Below are 20,394 nucleotides of genomic sequence, written 5' to 3'. Positions count from 1 at the left end.
CACTTTGACTGCCACGTAGGTCGTATATGACCGGCCACGGTTTCTCCTGTGACCCCACGGTTGTCATTGATGACCGAAGGGCTTGAACTATTATACTTATAATTGTAAAAATTCAATGAAAATTGACAGTTGGTGTCGCTGTCATCAGTTACCAAGGTGCCACGGTGATTACTCGATAAATGCTCCATTGGGTAAAAATATTGTCTTGTATCACTAATTTATTATTATTTTACCACTACATGCTTTGAATAATAAAAATACTCTCGTGGTGTCCTGAGTGTCATTTTGGCGTGACAGTCAAAGGGTTAATACTATTTCCTTTGTTAACGTCCTTCACTGCTCGCAGTACCACATTATATTACATATGGTATCGTGATTGTTACAGATATCTGGCAGTGGTTCATCCTATTTCCTCGATGTCATGGAGGACTGAAAATCACGCAATCATCGCCATCTGCATCGCTTGGGCGATGATTTTCGCACTATCCACCCCTGCATTCTTTGTTCACGGTGAGGTAAGTCACACTCGCAAACAACCCTCGCGTTCCAAATTAATTTTCACCCTGTTTTCCGATCCAATATCCCAGAGATCTCGGTTAATTGCCATTGCCGGGTTAATTAGCATTTTATTCTACAGGTATCGATTTTGGCTTCTAATTTTCCTATATTATTGAACATTGGACTCGGAATATAACACGCTCGACGTGATATTTCTATCAGTTTTTCGCGTACCCTGCTCGAGCCATATGGAACGAACGCGAAAAATTTTCCTGGTCGCGCAATGGCTTTTCCGATCGACTTTTTCCACTCGGTTGTTCGTTATCGATCACGTCCATGCTAATGATCAAATTTCCATATGCATGACACGCTTAATCGCGTCATTTATTATTCGGCTTGTTTACGATCAACTTCCGATGATTTATCCTCCACGCGGAACGCGGATTCGTGTACCTAGTATTTAACTTATCGATTTAATTCGTGCTTGAGACGAGGTGAAAAAGGTAGCAGAAAACGGGCGGATTAAATTTGACATAAAGCTGGATTAACTCGTTTCAAACAATATGCCGTTAATGGTACTGGAAAATTGAAGTGGATGGAAGAAAAATTTGCTGATGCCTCGTCTATCCGGTAGTTCCCGTCTGAGTGTTCTCACTCTAATTACTTTCGGATGAAATGAACGCACTGAGCCTCGCAGCAGTCATCTTTCATAATTGAACGCTTTTTTTTTATAATACACCGTAAACACGTAACCATGATGTTCCCCTATTTTTTTCTCCAATCTTCCAGTTCACGTGATCGAACAGCCATTGTGTCTCGATAATTAATTTTTTACATATATTTTTTTAAGCTCTTCACTTCCATTCGAGTTCTTCATTTTTACAATTGCGTTCTCGCGTTTTATATTATCTTGTAAATTATATAGTAGGAATACCACTAGACGTTCCTAGTTGTATAATAACTCTGGTTAATTTAACGTTAATTTGACGTATTCTTCGATGAAATAGATCGTTTGACACACTTTTGCGTTATTAGGTAGAACAATTCATGAAATTGATCAGCAAACCTGTCAACGGTGGTTAACAAGATGTAATAACAAGATGTAATACATAATAATGGAATATTTTCGGGCTACTCTGCAATATAGCACCCATTTATACAGCACACGACCGTATCATCATCGTCGTCTAACTTCTATGCAAATTCGTCGACTTACCCAAACACGGAGCACAATGTCGTCCAGTTATACGACTTTCCGAGACTCTGCAAACGGAAATGACAGAAATAACCGTTACTACTTATCTATGATCGCTGGATGATTATAGCTAAACCGTGTTCTACGTTTACGTGTATGACACATTCCATTTGTCGCCAGGCGGAATTGCGAATCATAACGCACGTTTCGTATATGCAGCGATTCCACGTTTCCATCGAATCAGAGATTTAATCGGACGAAATTGGTCGAAGCGTCAAATTAGCCAGAGTGATTAGCGTGCCGGAATTCGCCTTTTTCGGTCCATCATCGTTCCACCTAATAGAAGATATCTCTCACAGAACTGATCTAATTTCATCATTACTGGTAGTGATAAATCATTCTATGGTAAACATCTACATTCCTTATTAAATTTTCGTAACGTAATCTCATCGAATTTAGAAGGTTGGTTTCGCATGAAACTTTTTCGAGCCTCATTACAATTCTATCTTGTAACTTGTAATTTATAATAACTTGTAACTTATAACCTATAACTTGTAACTTATAATCTATAACTTGTAACTTATAACTTATAACTTATAATTTATAACTTACAACTTATAATTTGTAACTTGTAACTTATAACTTATAATTTACAATTTATAATTTATAACTTATAACCTATTACTTATTAGTTATAACTTATCGTCCTTCTACGATAAACCTCTACCTTCCTCTTTAAATTTTCGAAACTTAATTTCATCGAATCTGGAAGCTCTCCTAAACGAACTCTATTAACGATTTACCGATTTCATACTTTTTCGATTTTCAAAACAATACCAAGTTTCGATTTCCTGGCGCATGAAACTTTATCGATCCTCATCAAAATTCTACCCCGTCACGAAGTCTTTCATTCCTCCTTTCCAACTTATGAAATCGAATGGAAGAACCTTATATTTCGCCTAACTCTGCTCTCCATATCTCACACGCGGTTTCATATCTCGACCACGGCCAAGGATTGCTCTTTTACATACGTGGATTCGTTTTAGTTTCAGGACACGAATGACTCGTCGTCGTCGAATTTGACGGCCTGTCGAATCCTCCCGGAATATAGTTGGCCGTCGTTCCAGATGACGTTTTTCCTGATGAGCTACCTGCTGCCGCTGATGCTGATATGCTACTTTTACGTTTGCATGCTCATCAGACTCTGGCGTGGCGATCGGGTCAGTGCCGAAGGCCGACGTGGAAGGAAACGAGTCACGAGACTCGTGTTCGTCGTTGTTGGCGTTTTCGCCTTTTGTTGGTGTCCTATACAGGTTCGTATAACCCGTTGCTGTCGCCTAACCAGGCTTGAAATCGATCAGCAGCGAAATCTCGCGAAATTCCCACGATCCGGCGAAACCTAATTCCCTCTGATCGAATTCTCTGATCGTTTTCATCCTACGCCAATGTCGACACGATTTTATTTCTCCAATACTTTATTTATTTTATTCGTCGAATATTTTACCAAGTATCTACGACCGTGCTCCCTATTAGCTAGACATTTAGCTAGATATTTATACGCCGATTTATCGAAACCATTTCTCGAGAATTTGTCCAAAGGATCACTCTTTCGGTATCGAACAGTTCGACATAGCGTGATAACAGTCAAAATTATTGGCCAGAGGTAGAACAGCGTCCACATTTTTCACGCGTAGATTTTCGACGAGGAAAAAATGTATCACCGGTACGAGCACAATGTAATTAATTTGCACGCTGTTCGCGCTAATGGAGATGGAAGATAAATCGCGAAAGGAAATTATGCGGTGAAATTCGGTAATTCGGTGTATTTCGCGGCTAATGGGGAATATTGGCATGAGGTTTATCGACCGATCAACAACGTTGGTAATTTTTTAATTTTATCCTTCGCTTTATCGTTACTGGGGTAATTCAGTCGCGAAAATCGCGTTACCGTCGATGTAATTATCTTCCAGTATATTACATTTAAACGTATCGCGGGAAAAGCGGATTTTTACATTTTCCACGTCTCTTTTCTCTGTTTCTTGTATCGTAGTACGTCGCGAGTGGGAAAAGGTAAGCGAAACGATGGTATAAAATCGGGAAGATATGTTCAGCCACGGAATCCTGCGTCTCAGCTGTTGAGACAAGCACGATGTTTGTCTTTTTGTATTTCGAAACTGAACACTGTCAATTTTCGCTTGCCTCTCGCTTGTCTGCTATTTCATGCTGGACGTGGTATTTCTCACGGTACTAAGGGTGCAGCGGATGCAATGCGTTTATTGAGTTTCCCGCGCGAAATATTCTTCGTTGAATACGTATCGGTGATGCATCGAACGTAACAGGGCACTGTGTGACGATACGTGGCAGTAGCTAGAAAGTTTATACGATTTTGATTCGAATGGCAAGAAATATTGTTTCACGAATGTTTCCAGTGTTATTACGGGATTAGTTACTCCACTGAAATCACTCGTGCCAATAACACGTGGACCGAACCATAGTAACATTTGACAAATAAACGAATGGAATTGCAGAATCATCGACGACCAGGTTCGAAAATTCATTTGGAAAATTCATTTAGAGAATTCATTTAACCGAAGTTTCTCCGCTTCGTTCGTCGAAATATCGAACGCGTTCATCCGTGTGTTGTGTATTTGTATTAGTTTCCTAAGTAGGACACTTATATTAGCTCGTTGAAATTCGTCCAAAAAATTGATGGACCGTTGCTGATCTCTTTTTCGAACTTTCAGCAGTGATATAGCCATTAATGAAACGAGCCATCCACGGCGTACTTTCTCTTCTGGTTCGTCGTGTTAATTCCTATTTGCACGCTCGATCATCGATCGCTGCTCGTAAAACCGATTTTTCGCTGCATGTGCCAGGCAAATTTCGTTCGTGCCTCGCGATATTTCATCCGATATAAGTTTACAAGTTTCGTTTATTATTATATTATTTCTCTAATTTTCACGGCGCGCGAAATTCCTCGCAATTTCCATATTTTTTCACGCTTTTATATTATGGAAAAAACGCGGAATTTCCAGACCCGCGATATTGAATTTGTCTCTTGCCATAATTTTAGTTATAACGTTTTCTATTTTATTTTATCACGTGTTAGGTGTGCTCGACGTTTACAATAACGATATTTTCCGCTTGTCTGTTTCTCGCAAAAGGTAATCCTCGTCACGAAATCGTTCAACGTGTACCCATTGAAATTGGCGACGATAATGTTTCAAATAGCGAGTCACATTTTGGCGTACACGAACAGCTGCGTCAATCCTATTCTTTACGCCTTTCTCAGTGACAGCTTTCGGAAAGCTTTTCGGAAAATCATTTACTGCAGGCCACGATCGGATCAAAACAGACAACTGGGACCATTGACGAAAACTACGAGAGCGGCCAGCACAGGTGACAACCTTTAGGTGAGTCTTGCCTCTACCATCTTCATTGTTACATCATTTTCTTTCATATTTTATCGCGTTTTTCTAACACGTACACTCGCAGGAAAATCGATATAATAGATATTTTTTCACATTTTCGTTTTCCAAAATTAATAACGAAATTCTTAATTTTTATTTCATCAAAACTCGTTAAGAAGTCACGATGTTTCGCCGTTTTAATTATCAACGCGATTTACTCGTTTGCCTCGTCGAGCATTTTAATGCCGAGCTTCTGAATAAACAAACGTATTTGAAACTATAACGCGGTATCCTTCTCGCGTTTATGCTTCGCGTTTCTTACGTTCTCGTTTAAAATTCCGCGATAGAATTAATTACTCCGTAGGCAATTAGCTGTTCATAATAGCGAGGGAGTGAAACGCATCTTTTACCTTAGTCGCTTCTCGACCTCCGGGGAAACTTCCTTTGTTTTATGGACGAGCCAGAGGCTTTGAAAACACATTCCCTTCCTTTTTTCACTTCTACCGGGCGCTACTTGTATCGCTGTAGGCGTAGATCCTCAAGTTGAAAATGCAAGGCCATTGGAACGTCTAGGTTACACAGCCCACCCCGTCTCCCCCGTTCGTTTTACGGGAAATGTGTCCCGGATGGAACGTATGATTGAAAATTACAACGAAACGCGTTACTCCCGGCGAAATTCAATCCCTCTCGCATACGTAGCAAACATAATTTTAATTTCAACCACGTCCTTCGCGTTGTCGCGTTTCATTCCCTCATCTTTTCGCGTGTTTACAGCTGTTCCGCGAGAAAAGAGGGGAAAAAAAAAATCAATTTCGAAATACGAGTCAGTAATTATATCGCGAATATGAATTTTAATAAATATCCTCTCGAATTTGGGAGTCATTTCAGCAGCCCGTGATATTTCCATATTAATTTCACCGTTACGAAATATCCTTTTTACGACGGACACTATTATACATCTACGATATATCTATATACACGCATCGTTCGTGCTAGAACTCCGCTTCAACCCCCGAAAAATAAACTCCGGTGAACTAGTTTCTTCCCTCTGTCCTTTCTTCCATGCTCGATGTTTAACGTTTCATTCTCGCTTATTCCCCGCCTTCTTATTTGCCCGCTGCGTTCCCTTCTTACTTTAATACTTCTTAGAAATATTCGCCGACAAAGTCGAAATGCTGCCATTCCACGCGTCGCGGGCACAAAGCGTTCTCCGGCATACCTTCACCGAGCCAGACGAACAGAGGAATAAGTTTCCACGGTTTTCTCCCGTGTGCGGGACTTTCTCCGGCCTTTTTAAATATTGATCCCCTGTATACAAGATTGCGAGCAATGTTGCGAGTATCAGGAACTCTAGTTGGCCCGTCGGGGGTTGACGAAACGCGAGGAGCTTTGTTTCACTCGTCGGAGAAATAAACTCGAACGACTTGCTCCCCTTGTGCTCTATTTTGCCCTCTTGCACATTTTTTCTTCCCCCTTTTTTCACTTACTCCGGGCTTCTTCGCTTACAATCTTCATCCTTACTGATACTGCGCGACGTAACTTACATTGTAAAAGCTTGAATGCCCGGAGGCCGTGGCGCAGACGTAAATCACAGAAGCGTGCACGACATCCCAGTGAACTGCTCCCGGAGGTTTTACAGGATAAGAAAAGGGCAGACGGTGTATGGAAGGGTGTACGGAATCGCGAGGGTCGGGAATTGGCTGAGGCGTTAACGTTCCCAGACGACATCCGAGAACGCTTGTGGAACATTTGAAACTCTAGTCTTCTTATTCGACAAATAGTGCCCGTGTTATACCCATTTGCACCGTGCTCTTACCAACCTTTTACCACCTTCCACGCTGCAGATTTTCTGCTGACTTCCCGGCGAATCAGCCCTCGCTTTCTTCGTCGCTCTTGCGCGAGAAAATTTCTCGGTTATTCCTAATGACGAGCGAGGCAGAGGGGGGACGCTTGGTTTCGTGGTTGGTGAATTTCATTCCGGCGCAATGATCGTCTACGATATACGTTTCAATTTGATACCGAGCTTTCCCGAGTTCATTAAATTTCCAATCGAGTTACCAAATTTCATCCCCCTGCGGAATATGCAGAGTGTGCGGCGACCGGCTGTCTGAAGGAGGGTAAAGCGAGTGTGTATCCCCGAGGTACGTGTCACCGATGCTAATGCGGCTACCTCGAATTAAGACGATTCGGAGAACTTTTTCATTAGACCGCGCGAGGTCTTTTGCGGGACAACTTTGAACGAATAGGAAGAAATGCTAAACCGTGTTGACTCGATTAACGTGTCTCAGGCGAAGGTGGGAACGTGTTCCGAATATTGATAGGTTGACTGGGCATGAGAGCAAAGTCAACGACGAGAGTAATGTGAAAACGATCTATCTGCTAAGGCCAGGATTATTTCAAGAGTTAGGTGTCAAATTAACCTTGTCTGCAAGCGTATAATTCAATTTTGCTTCTATCAGCTCGGTACATTCTTGGTTCGACGATGAATAGTGTCATATATCTATATCAGTATATATACAGGGTGGTTCATCACGTATTGCCATCTAAATATACGTCGTTATTATTATGAACAACTAAAGAGGTTTTCGGATGAGATTTAATGGTTTCTAATATATATAGTGTGGTAAAAGGATCGGGTTTATAGAGATTTAACTTTAAACTTTGACTATATTTTATTCTCTTGCCGTACAAGTGTGCGGACGCTTGAGTCTTGTGCGATGCTGATGCAGACTCGAACCCTTCTCCCAGGTTCTTATAGGCCTTATGACGATCCATTGCGTCGCTCAGTCCTGCTTCGAAAATTGATAATCTTGAGGGTTCCTCGAAGTAAACAGATCCCGATGCAGGGTGACGCCATCCAAATAAAGACTCCTCTCACAATAGGAATGTTGGGTAGGCAACAGAATAAGCAGTGATCTAAAATAAAAATAATTTATTTTAAACTAAAACTTATTCTGAGCGCTAATAACTCTTGGCTGACTCTCACTCGCTATCTGTCAAAAATTTCTATGACTGACTCTAAAACACACACTGACTCTTCCACATCCTTGCATTCTTATTTAACCTTTTGCTTTCATTTAACGATTTTTTGGCTAAAGAAGGGTACGAGATGAAAAATTTTCTGCTATAAGGCTAATGATATTTTTTGAGCAGTAAATAAAAAATCGTATAATAATTAATACGTAGAATTATTTGATTTCGATATCTCGCACACTGTTACATTATTTTAAATTTGATTTATTAATTAATGTCGAGCTTCCAAATTTTATGAAATGGTGACTGAAGATCATCTCTCGAGTGCAAAGGGTTAATAAATTAGATTTTCCTTTTCCTTGTGTTGCTATGTATATAATAAAATTATAATATAGTTATAAAAATTATTATTGCAATATTAATTACACGCTACAAAGAACCATAATTAAACAATAATAATATAAGCTTGTTTTGCACGTTATAAATATCGTTTATTGCTGTCGTGTTAGATAAATGATAAATAAATTTATCAAATGGCGACTGAAAGGCGCCTCTCGAATGCAAAGGGTTAAACCTTGCACTGTGTCTTCTTTCATATTCACATGTTCTCTTTTTTAATCGGTGGATCACGTATCCTAAATATTCAGACGCATTCATAAACTTCTACTCGTTTATCGCATTCGGCTTTCATAAACATCCCTTATATTTAATCCTCTTGCATACGATTGCTTTCGTTCCTAGCCTAAACAGTCTTTACATTCTCTCAGGGCCGTACTTATTCCTTTCCTACATCTATATATCTATATATAGTCATTTAATTGTGGGATTTTTAAGAAAAGTTCCTGTACTTATTATTACAGATATTTATACTATACACCTTGTCAGTTTGCAATAGTTAATTGAAATTTTTTGACTAAAAAGTGTCTCAGGTCCTACGTCACATCCCATCACGTATATATGTATATCTATATCTATAGGCTGTTATTTAATTGTAGGATTCTTAAGAAAAGTTCCTGTAGTTATTATTACAAATGTTTGTATTATACACCTTGTCAATTTACGATCATAATTGAAATTTTTCTCTAAAAAGTGTCTCAGATCCTACATCACGATCCACTTAGCTGTTCTTAGTTCTGAAATATTGACAAGTCGTAAACCATGATTCTTTTTAGCTCGTTAAGCGGTGTCTCCTAAGAGCAGCATTGTCTCTTCGCTTATCGTGAACATAACGTGTACTTAAGACTACATTTTGCGAGAAATTCTTCGTAAATAATTTGCCGAGCAAATTCATTATCAATTTCCTGTTTTGACCTCTTTTTCACGATAATAAATGTAGGATAGTTTTAGGAAATATACGTAGAGTTGAGTAATTAATAGAGTTAGTTATTGAGAGTTGTTAGATTGAGAATTGACAGTTAGTCAAGAGTCAGACCGGTAGTAAAGAGTCAGTCATAATCTTCTAGTGTAGCCTCAGAGATTCGCTGGTAGTGACTTCGCCTTGAGCACCTCAAACCCACTAACCACCTTGATCCTACATAAATAACTTCAGCCGAGATTCTGGAAGTTCTTTCTGATTTTTAATACCTCCAGGATGTATAGTAAATATTGGTCCTCGCCTTCATTGTCATTTCAAGCACGTTGCCACATATGTAGGGCTGATATATGTATCTCGCGAAAGTTACAGTACAGATAAGCCTCTCAACGGGATGATGCTGAATATAAACACGTAAGATCGGCGATGCTGTCTGCTTTCGAGTTTGTTCTCTTCTCAAGAAGAGATCTTAAAGCGCAACAAGATACGAGCTCCTCTATCCGATGAAAATTGCGAGATACTAGCCTTAAGTAAGGATTTCCAAGTATTTGTACCGGCGATGTATAGGGGCAGATTCTTGGGGAAGAATTGGAAAGTGGAAATAACTGGGAGGTCAGGTCCCCTTTGCCCAAGAGGCAACCAGAAACGGAGCCACTCTGTAAATCAGGATAAACGAGAGCACTTGGGAGCAGATTTCGCTTGAAATCAGGTGAATCGACACAGTGATTGTTTCCAGACACCACTCGCCACCTGAAAGTTTTCGATAAACTGCTTCGAAAACTTCTAACGAGCCATCGAATTCCCTCTCCAGTGTTTTCGTTCATAATTTCCAGAATTGGCTGCCACTCGAGCAACGCTCTGAATTATATATCAGGGATAGGCATTTCTTTCTTCGCTAACTTCTTTCACGCTGTTTACGAACACGCATACACACATACATACACACACGATGATAGTTTGCGCTGTGAAGGAAAAGCGCCATATCCGCTTCCGATATTTTGTCAGAGAATCGGATGAAAAATTGGATGCTTGATATATGGTATGATCCAATAAAGAGTGTGTTGAAGAATCGTCTTCTCCTATGTGATTCTGCTATTTGTCATGGGTATCAGAACACTTGCCGTGTAGGAAATAATGGGATAAGAAATGGGACAAATTTATTATGGAATTTTAAATGATTTCGCTTGATGGAGTGTTTTGTGTTACGAGGTAAATTCAGTATTCTATTCTGTAGAGGAAATTATGGAAGAGAATTGTCGAAATAATTTTCAATTCGATTTTTATGGGGTTTTACTGCCATGCAGTTATTGCTCGCTTCTCTACCCTCGACAGTGACGTAGGTGTACGTAATTCGAGTATCAGGTGCAATGAATCTAACATATAACAGTCTATGTGAAGAAATATATACAGGGTGTCCTGAAAAATGTATACACATTTTGCGTGATTATAAAAACAGTATATATTTAGATGGATTACAGATTATAGAAAAATAAATTAGAAAGAATAAGGTATTAAAGTGTGTATACTTTTTTTGGGACACCGTGTATATAAGTTTGTTATAAAACTTCGGAAAATTGACAAAGTCCAGAAGGATCCAAGAAAGAAAACCATTAATCATTGACCATTGACCCTTGACCCTTGACCGTTAGGCACCCCTTGGCACCACCAACCAGGCACGGTGTTGAAGATTCCTCTGGTTTGAGGAGAAATCTGCAAAAGATCTCCTAATCTTCGTTTATAATTATATTTCTTCAGTAATAATTAAGAATTTGTTGATTTTTCTCGTTTTTATTATAAATTTATACTTTGAGCCGTTTGTTATTAACAATTTTAATTTGTCATTAATAGTAAATTTTATAATTTCTACGCGTTTTATAAACTATATAATTACATTCGCATTTCCATAGGATAAATTTCCATGGTATGTACATGTGTATCAAAATATTTCTATTTCCTTTGTATTTTTGGTTAAAATGGAGCATTACACGAAAGTTAGAAGGCAAAGCACGAGTATCACCTAATAGATATTACAAATAAGGGAAGAAGTTAAAATTTGTTAGACAGTGTAATAGAAAGCATCGTCCTCATAAATTTTACAAATTTCTTTTTTCGTCTTAACTGTATTTTTATCCTTGACTCAATGATAAAACATCAGTACTGAAAATTAGTTTTCTGCTGTCCTCCATTTCCAAACTATTGATGCATAAAATATTACAAAATTTTAATACTTTTTGTTTCGTCGAATATAATAATTTTTTACGAATATACCAGGTGTCCCAAAACTCGTAACCAACAACGTTCGTAATAATAATCGATACAGCAATTAGAATTAGGCTTCATCGATACACGATCTTCCAAACTTATTGTTAGATATTGTTAGGAAATCTCCTAACGAGATTTCCTGATACTATTAGTCTGAAATCGATACTCCTTGCTTTTTCATTAGAACATAGTGATTGACGTAATTATTGGATGTATGTTGTGTGGTACTCGGAGTGTACAAGACTTTGACGAGGATTTGCAGGTAGTGCTGTTGTCCCACGTTTTGGCTACAGAGTAATGAAATCGATCAGCATCGTAACACATTATGTCTGAAATTCCTGCTTTCTACGAATTAGGTTTCGACGATATACTTCGATATACTATACTACTCGGGACGATCAGGATCGAAGGGTATTTGTTAGAGCGTTAAATCAATATTGCCTCTATTTTCTACGACTGAATAATGTTTGTCGTACTAATCTGCTACGTTCACTTGTGAAAACCCCATCGTATTTCGTTTGAAAACGTTTGGACAACGTAACAGGATCGAATCGAACGGTGTACCATTTTCATCGACAGGGAAATTTCTGCCCCACACTTTGCTCTTATGAAAAAGAACGAAGAGGATTTGCGCCGGTGTAGTCGAACAGTTGCAGAAACAAAAATGAAATAAAGGCATGCAGATATATAGGATGACTTTTAGGACACTGAGAAATTTAACGTGGGACGATTGCCACTCTCTCTGATTATTCCCAAAATTTTCCAATGTCGCTGGTTGAATTAATTTTCCACCCGAATTTTAATGGCTGGCTCGAACTTCTGTCTAAATTTTCTGCTCATAGGTGTTCCTTGCTCATCAGCAACCTTGGTATTTAATATTGCCCCATCATTTTTCTTCCCTCGTATCGACAGAGAGAAATATACGCGATATGGTACTTCGAAAGTAATCAATTGACGTTTGCTTTCCAAAAACATCGAAATACTTTCAAACTCGTTATCCTGTCTCCCATATCTACAAACGACATCACTCGAGAACCTATTCTTCTCGGAGAAACAACATGGAATGCTACTCTGATTATTCTAAAAATTTTCCCATGTCGCTGGTTAAATTCATTTTTCACCTGAATTTTCATGGCTGGCTCGAATTTCTCTCTAAACTTTCTCCTCATAAGTGTTCCTCCATAGGTGGTCATCAGCAACCTTGATATTTAACCCTTTGCACCAGAGACTCCTCTCAGTCGCCATTTAATCAGATTCTTAAAATGGATGTTAATATATCAAATTTACAATTACCCAACGCTGCGTGGAATATCGAAGTGAAATAATTCTACGTCTTAATTTGCATACGATTTCTTATTTACCGTTTTAAAAATATCGTTCACCTTTATCACACTTTTCGTGCAATTTCTGCGCGGTTTGATTACAGTTTCAGCGAATTTTTAGAAAATTTTCGGTTATTCTGCGGTAAAGTTTTGCTACTGCTTCGGAACTGCTCAGAATACCTTAATTGTAGTTTTATAGGAGAACGTTTTCGAATTACTATTTTTCTGTAACGAAAAAATCGCCGAGCACAAAGGGTTAATATTACCCCATCATTTTTCTTCCCCCGTATCGACGAAGAGGAAGATACGCGATATGACACATCGAAAGTAATCGGTTGACATTCGCTATCTAGGAAGATCGAAATACTTTCAAACTCGTTACCCTGTCTCCCATATCTACAGTCAATATCACTGGAGAACCGATTCTTCTCGGAGAAACAACATGGAAATTTCTTTCTCGTCTTTCGCGATGGAACATTTCCTGAAGTTATAGAAAACGTGTCGTTCAAAGCAATTTGTCGTGCACGTTCGCATACCGAATACATAATTTCTTGATTTCGAAGGCCTAAAACGATTTCGTGTACCCTCGATACCAATACGGCTCGTGCATGATTCGAACGTAGATTGGCGAGACGAAATACAGAGGAGGCAGCAATATCGTTATTCGCTTATCAAATCTTCGTGATTGATCACGGTGGATGAGCAGAATGCGAAAGCGAGGAAAGTGTCGGTTCTCGTGGATGGCGGGATGTAGCATTGCGGGATACCAGGTCAACCTCTGCAATCCTACTTTCGAATCCACGGGTAGGGGATAATAAGCCCCGGTGAAGAGGGATGAAACCGGTGGAGAATGGTACTAATTTTAGAAGTACTGTTCGCTGGAATCTTGGACTTTCCACGAAAGGCACGCGATAGAAAGGGGATCCACCTATTCGTGTCTTATCTGTTTTGTGCCGTGGCTGCTTTCGTTCAGGCTAACTTTTGACCATTCGCTTCATTCATCGCGACGCTTCACCGTCCTTTTAATAACTCTAAATTGGTCTCTAAATTGGAGAAAATTCTCGTCATTTTTCTTCCTTCCGAATCTTTCACGTTCTCCACGTGCCAAAGTAAACGTTCGACGTCTAACACTGTATCTACCATGGTCAAATAACCGGTGTACGAAAAAGTAGTAGAATTTAAAAAAATAGCATAACCAGAAATATTGAAAAATCGATTACACGCACATTGGCAGAAAAATTGCGAAGACGAGTGACTAAGACGATAACGTTGAAAATTTTTAAAATGATCATGCAAGTCACGCTAGCTTTAGTGTTAACTCTTTGCGGTACAGGATTTCAGGTAATAAAATAAACCCATGTTGTATAGGAATTTTAATCCGTTTTAAATGAAACAAAATTGGTATACTTATACTAATAAAGGAATCACTGGTATGTTGAACGTTGCCAATCCGAGCGAATACATTTAAAACATTTGTCGAAGGTATTACCAACTGCTTTACGTAAATAAGACGAAATATAAACCTATGCGCGTGCAGCTATTGCAATATTTCAAGGTGGGGCTAAAAATGTCCCACCATGCATTACGGTGCATCAAAATGGCGGGACTCTTTTAATCCCAGCGTGTCCCAAAGAGTTATGACGAAGACTCGACTGACGAAATGCAACGAATGCGTTAACACTAAACCTAAATTAGAGCTCAAATGATCCTTCTTATATCTTTAATTAAAAATTTCGCGTTCAACTTTGTCTCCTTTTAATATGGGTATAATTAATTTTGCAATATCTCTTGTCTTCCATTTTTTCAAGTTTTTCTTTCAGCCTAACCTAACCTAACCTAATCGTGCACTACGGTGCATCGAAAAGGTGGGACACTTATAATCCCAGCGTGCCCCAAAGAGTTAAGACAGTGAAGGGGAAAGTATTATTCGATCTTCTTACTACTCCACACTCGATCTGCACTTTCTGCAATCACAAACGTTAATTTACTCGAGGATCGGAATTTCGAAGCCTGACAACGAATTTTCATCGCATTTGGAAATGGTTTGCGTTGCCCAGGAGCCCTATCTCTCGTTTAATCGCTCGAATTATCCGCATCTCGCCTGTTCTATGCGGCATTTTTGTGGGGCAGTAAGCGACAGTTTCCTCTATTCACGGCCATCCCTCGAGCAGACTCGAAGACGACGAGGAAAGATTAGACGGGGAAAAAGAAGGAACGGGAAAAGGAAAAATAGGAGAAATAAATAGAGAGCTTGTAGCACCGACACCAGATCCTCGCCACGCTAATTTCTCCGAGTTATTTCCACGACGATGGCACCCAACTCGATTTACCTATTCGCGAAACGAAATTAAAGGCCTCGTCCGAACGATATTATGCCCGTGAATCTTTTAATCCCATTTGGTTATCACAATGTCGCCTTGGTCTTCATCCGATCTCCGTTCGAGCCATGACAGAGGGTCCCTGTACGACCTGAGGAGAAGCGAGGCGTTTGAGTCCGATAAATTCGTCGAGATAGGCGAGTACCACGAGGGCAGCCATCGAGTCTATAAATTATTGCTCCATTTCGAAAGTCCGGGGGTGGCGAAATCGCTGGAGTGTCGGGTTGCATGGCATCGTATGGGGCGCAATATCCCTATTCTTAGCTGCTGTGGTGAAATTTGTCACGGGAGGACAGCACGGATTTGGCTGCGAGCTTTGTCACGTAAGGCCGACAGAAAGATGCGTGCCTCGTGTTAGTCTCTCCTCGGAGCCACGCGAGTGAAAAATTTTTAATCTCACCCACCACTTTTCATGCGTACAACCTCGCGGTTTATAAGGGTTGGTGCATCGGGGTTGCGGTATATCAGAGTTCTGCCCAAGCCTTTAATCGAACACGTATATGGCTCGTTCGAAGATTTAGGAGTTGCAATGTAAATCTCTGGATGCTTGAATACGTGACACGCTTAATTCCGCCGCTTTTAAAATGGGAAACGAGACTCTTCCTTTGTTGCAAACGAGATTTAACGACGACGAAGATGAAACGAGGAAATGAATGGATTTCGTAATCCATTAAACCTCATCGCTCTCTGGATCAGAGACGCTAAACCTACCTCGCGGCTAGGAACATTTTTCCCATCCGGGTATTTTTCATGTTTTTCTTGTATCAACGGTGCAAGGGAATTTAACGTAAGATCTTTATATCGGGGAATGCTCGATGGAAATTATTAGCTGGGCAATTAAAATCCTAGCACGAAAAGCGTGATACTTAATCGTGAAATTAATCAGGGAACTATTCGACTATAACGTGTACTAAAATATTTATGTCCGTGTAAAAATTATTGGTAATCAGTGATGGCAAAATGTTGCTACAGCGAAGAGAGTTTCGAAATTAGGTTTTTACTCAGTACTAATATTCAACAATTGAGGAGATAAAATATTAAGTAACCAATTATTTTTACTTGCTAGTTATGTTGTTAACACTTTGAGTGCCATGTACCTTTTATATAGTACGTTCAGGGGTCCACGACAAAATTTCCATTATTCTTAAGATATAATGATTAATTATCAAACAATATGGCAAAGAAAAATGAAAGAACGGTGCAAATTATTAATATTTTTTTTATTCAAAGTTCTCTATTTATTTACGTTGTTCGAATATTTAAAAATTGGTTGGAATAAAACGAATATAAATTTAAAAAATTAGTATCGCAGGACACTGATAACCACCATGACTTCATGTTCACTGAGGAGACAAGCGCGGGTCACTGATGATCATCATGGCAGTCAACGTGTTAAGAGAAATAAATCATGTCTTTTTTCTCCTTTTTCCCCATAGAGGAATATGGAATATATCACAGCTGAAATATTTATGAAACGATATCGGTAGGATCCAAAAATCAGCGAATTCGTGGATAGGTGACAGGTCATATCTGCGCATAACGCGCTATTTTTTCCCACCACTGACAGCTATTATTACGTTTATAACCGAATAACGTCGATTCGTGGTAGGCTTGCGGATAAGTTCGCGCAGTGTATGACGGTATCGATAAATTAGCGCAAAAATGTGGCCTGGTTCTTTTGTTCACGCGTTCCACTCTTCGTCCATGCACTTTCATTTCTGTGCTTGAATGTTGTTGCTGCAAAACATAAACTCGCCGCGTTATGGATCCGTTGCTGGGCTTCGACTAACACAGATAACCGGGCCATTCTCTAATCCCGCCCTCCGATAAACGACTGGCTACTCCGACTCTCCACCGCTTCGTTTTCAGCTAAATAATTGCGAAACTTCGTGGAATGTTGAATCTCCATTTGGTGCCGATGTTATGCTCGGTGTTACGCTGAAACGGGCACGAATGCTAAAAAGTTCCCGTCTACCTCGCGCGTACTGCTGTTTCAAGCCGCGACCAAGGTGTCGAACAGTCTATCCGAGAAGTTTAATCGAATTTTTGGTAATTCCGCAGCTACGGAAATTTCGTGAAACAGGATTTCTTTAACTTTTATCACTGAATTCCTTACAGTTGGATTACGACTTTTTAGTTTCAGTTGAAAATTCGAGATTAGCGACTGTGTTGCTGGGTGTAAGAGTTTCTTATACACGGTGAAATTCTTTTGGAAAAATTAATTAATTAATTAAATAAGAAAGGAGCAAATATTATCCCCCTTCAAGTTTCTCGGTAAATTTTTCACTCTTACTTCGCTAGGTTCTTCTTGGATAAATATAAGAGTGTGGTTCATTAAAGCGATCTTTTTATTATTTATATGAGTTAAAAAATTAGTTACATAGTCGCGATTAGTATCTGACAGTAAATGGATTAAAATATTGGAATTTTTATTATTCATATAAATTAAAAAATTCGTTACATAGCCAGGGTCAATATCTGACAGTAAATGGATTAAAATATTGGAATTTTTAGTATTTATATGAGTTAGAAAATTAGTTACATAGTAGCGATTAGTATCTGACAGTAAATGGATTAAAGTATTGCAATTTTTATTATTCATATAAATTAACAAATTCGGTACATAGTCGCGATTGGTATCTGACAGTAAACGGAATAAAAAATTGGAATATTTATTGTCTATATAAATTAAAGAATTCGTTACATAGTCGCGATTAGTATCCGACAGTAAATTGATTAAAATATTTCAATTTTTATTATTTATATGATTTAAAAAATTAGTTACATAGTCGCGATTAATATCTGCCAGTAAGTGGAATAAAATATAGAAATTTCAGGAAGCAGATCTTGGTACCTATTTCAATCATACTCATGATATCCGAGTGGACTTATCGCGCTGCCATTTTGTGCGTCGGAGACATCTTGTAAATCTCCTAGCCGCAAGTTGCATTTTTGCTATATCACTGGTGTTCGATGTTATTCAAGCTGGAGAAATTGTATAAATCATGAGAGAACCCCACAAGTTCCATACTCGTATCTCTGTCTACTTGCCTCGCTCTTCTAAATTTATCGTCTCCCTCTGAAAATAACTTTTCCCGTAACAGAGCATTCCAACTCGGCACTCGTGTTTTACGTATCCGTTCAACGGGTGTTGTTATCGAATAGTTCGCCTACCTTGCACGGAAAAGTTCGACGTCGGTTGCTCGAATAACCCAAAGCTGCTCTAACATTCGGTCATCCAGCGTGCGAAGTTATTTCTGCGCCGCGAAAACATCCCTATCCGCACGTTCATACCTATCTTTACGCTCGAATCGTGAATTTTCCTCGCTGGAACAACCACGCCGATCGTCTTTCACGTAATTACTATACCATCCGCGGCTCTTGTCGCGTCACCACGGTTTACGCACCATAGACGCCGAGATCGTAAGGGGATAAAGATGGTCGAGGGACGAAAAGAGATTCGCGTATCGCTGTAGCGTGTTCAAATAGCCGATAAACCTGTACGATTCGGTCATTCAAGTTATACGAGTTTCACGCCCTTGTCGAAATTACGCAGCTAAACAGACACCACGGTTTAATCAAAGCCACATCCGGTAACCTGAAACCCGCCACGGGTCGATATTCCCACGCGTCGTGCTATGAAAACGCGAATATTTTCATCGAACTTGCGACAATTTCATATTATCTCAGAGTGGAGTCTCGTTGAACGAAAAATTTCGACGTACGTGCAAAGAAATTTCAATTCTCTATTCGTGATCCCGATTCGGAGGTATTGACTCAGTTTATGTTTCACGCGATGAACTAATAACCGTGTCCGGCATAGTTTTACTTTTATTCTCTCCGAAGAGCAATATTGACGGCGTGTGCACACTATCGATTGCGGTTTATGAAACTATGTACCAACTGGCCAGTATTATTTTCCCTTTTCTCACGATACTCATCAATTTTGTGTCAACACGATCCATCAGACCAGTGATCAATGGCGGACGTGATTAGTCCCGAGTTTGCTCGTCCAGTTTCGCCGAGTTCCATTCCACTGATACTCATGATCCGCATAATCTATTACTCGATAAAGGGACCACGATATATCGAATCCTTCGATCGTAGTTGATTAGACGCAAGCATTGATCCGTGCATTCGAGGAATTTTGATCGATACCTTGCTACGATATTTAATTTCACTATAAATAAATAAAACCGTAAGCTTATTTCATTTATAAAGACTTATCCGACAAATCTTCAGTCTTCCTAACTCGCTGCTGGAATCCGTTAATTAGCAGAATTTCAGTGACGTATCTCGCGCAAAACTTCCTTCCGAAATTGCTCTACAATCACGAGTACGAGATTTATCACCACCTCTGTGATCACTCCGCAAAAATGATGTGTTCTCGCGCCGAGAACATTACGAACGAGGTAATCCCTGCTAGTATTTTCTGAAAATACAGCCGCGGAATGGAGGGTGGAAAAATGGAACAGCGAAAAAAAAGGAAAAAGAGAATCTTTAATTCCATAAATCTCTTTCTCTATTTCGCTCACTCTTTCTCGAGTAAGTCGGAGTTTTACCCTATCCTTCGTATCTCCCCGCTGTTGATTTCTATACTTTGCGGAAGCACATTGTCCGGGAGTGGTGGGTGAAAAGCGGGAATAAAAGAGGAGAAAGGATATATTCCGGATGTCTTTAATTCCGAAATTCTCGGCAAAGCTTTAACGCTGTAGTCGCGAATTCGTCGAACCGGAGCAAATGTCGACGCTTTCATTTTTGCCGCGCTTTTCGTCCACATGGCGGACACGGCGAAGTGGAAGACAAAACGCAACGGGATCTCCTCTTCGAGCTAAAGAAGGAACATATTACGCAGTAATACTAAAGTTGCGTCTTCTCAAACAAACGTCTTACTTTTTATGGTTTATTTCCATTACGACTACCAAGCTGAATGGAACTGCAATAATAAACCCACCCGCGAATGTTACATCGCGTACTTGAGCCGCGGCTCGGGATAGATCTTCGTCGATTTCTAGCTTTCGTCGTCTTCTATTCCGAAGAGCGT

General features: G+C 39.6%; 1 protein-coding gene across 2 annotated transcripts in view; it reads left to right on the top strand.

Annotated features, from left to right (window-relative positions):
• Positions 1-20,394, top strand: part of AstA-R1 (allatostatin A receptor 1) — a 61,934-nt gene that overhangs the window by 3,029 nt on the left and 38,511 nt on the right. For both annotated transcript variants that reach the window (XM_017898382.1, XM_017898374.1), the window contains exons 2-4: positions 386-515; positions 2,740-3,006; positions 4,858-5,106. In XM_017898382.1, coding sequence (XP_017753871.1) covers positions 386-515; positions 2,740-3,006; positions 4,858-5,106 — 646 coding nt within the window. The remainder of the gene's footprint in view (positions 1-385; positions 516-2,739; positions 3,007-4,857; positions 5,107-20,394) is intronic.

Source organism: Eufriesea mexicana, unplaced genomic scaffold (assembly GCF_001483705.2).
Source record: "Eufriesea mexicana isolate 0111107269 unplaced genomic scaffold, ASM148370v2 scaffold4744748174, whole genome shotgun sequence".
NCBI classification, from domain to species: domain Eukaryota; kingdom Metazoa; phylum Arthropoda; class Insecta; order Hymenoptera; family Apidae; genus Eufriesea; species Eufriesea mexicana.
The sequence above is the reverse complement of the archived record's forward strand: the minus strand, read 5'-3'. Positions and strand labels throughout refer to the sequence as shown.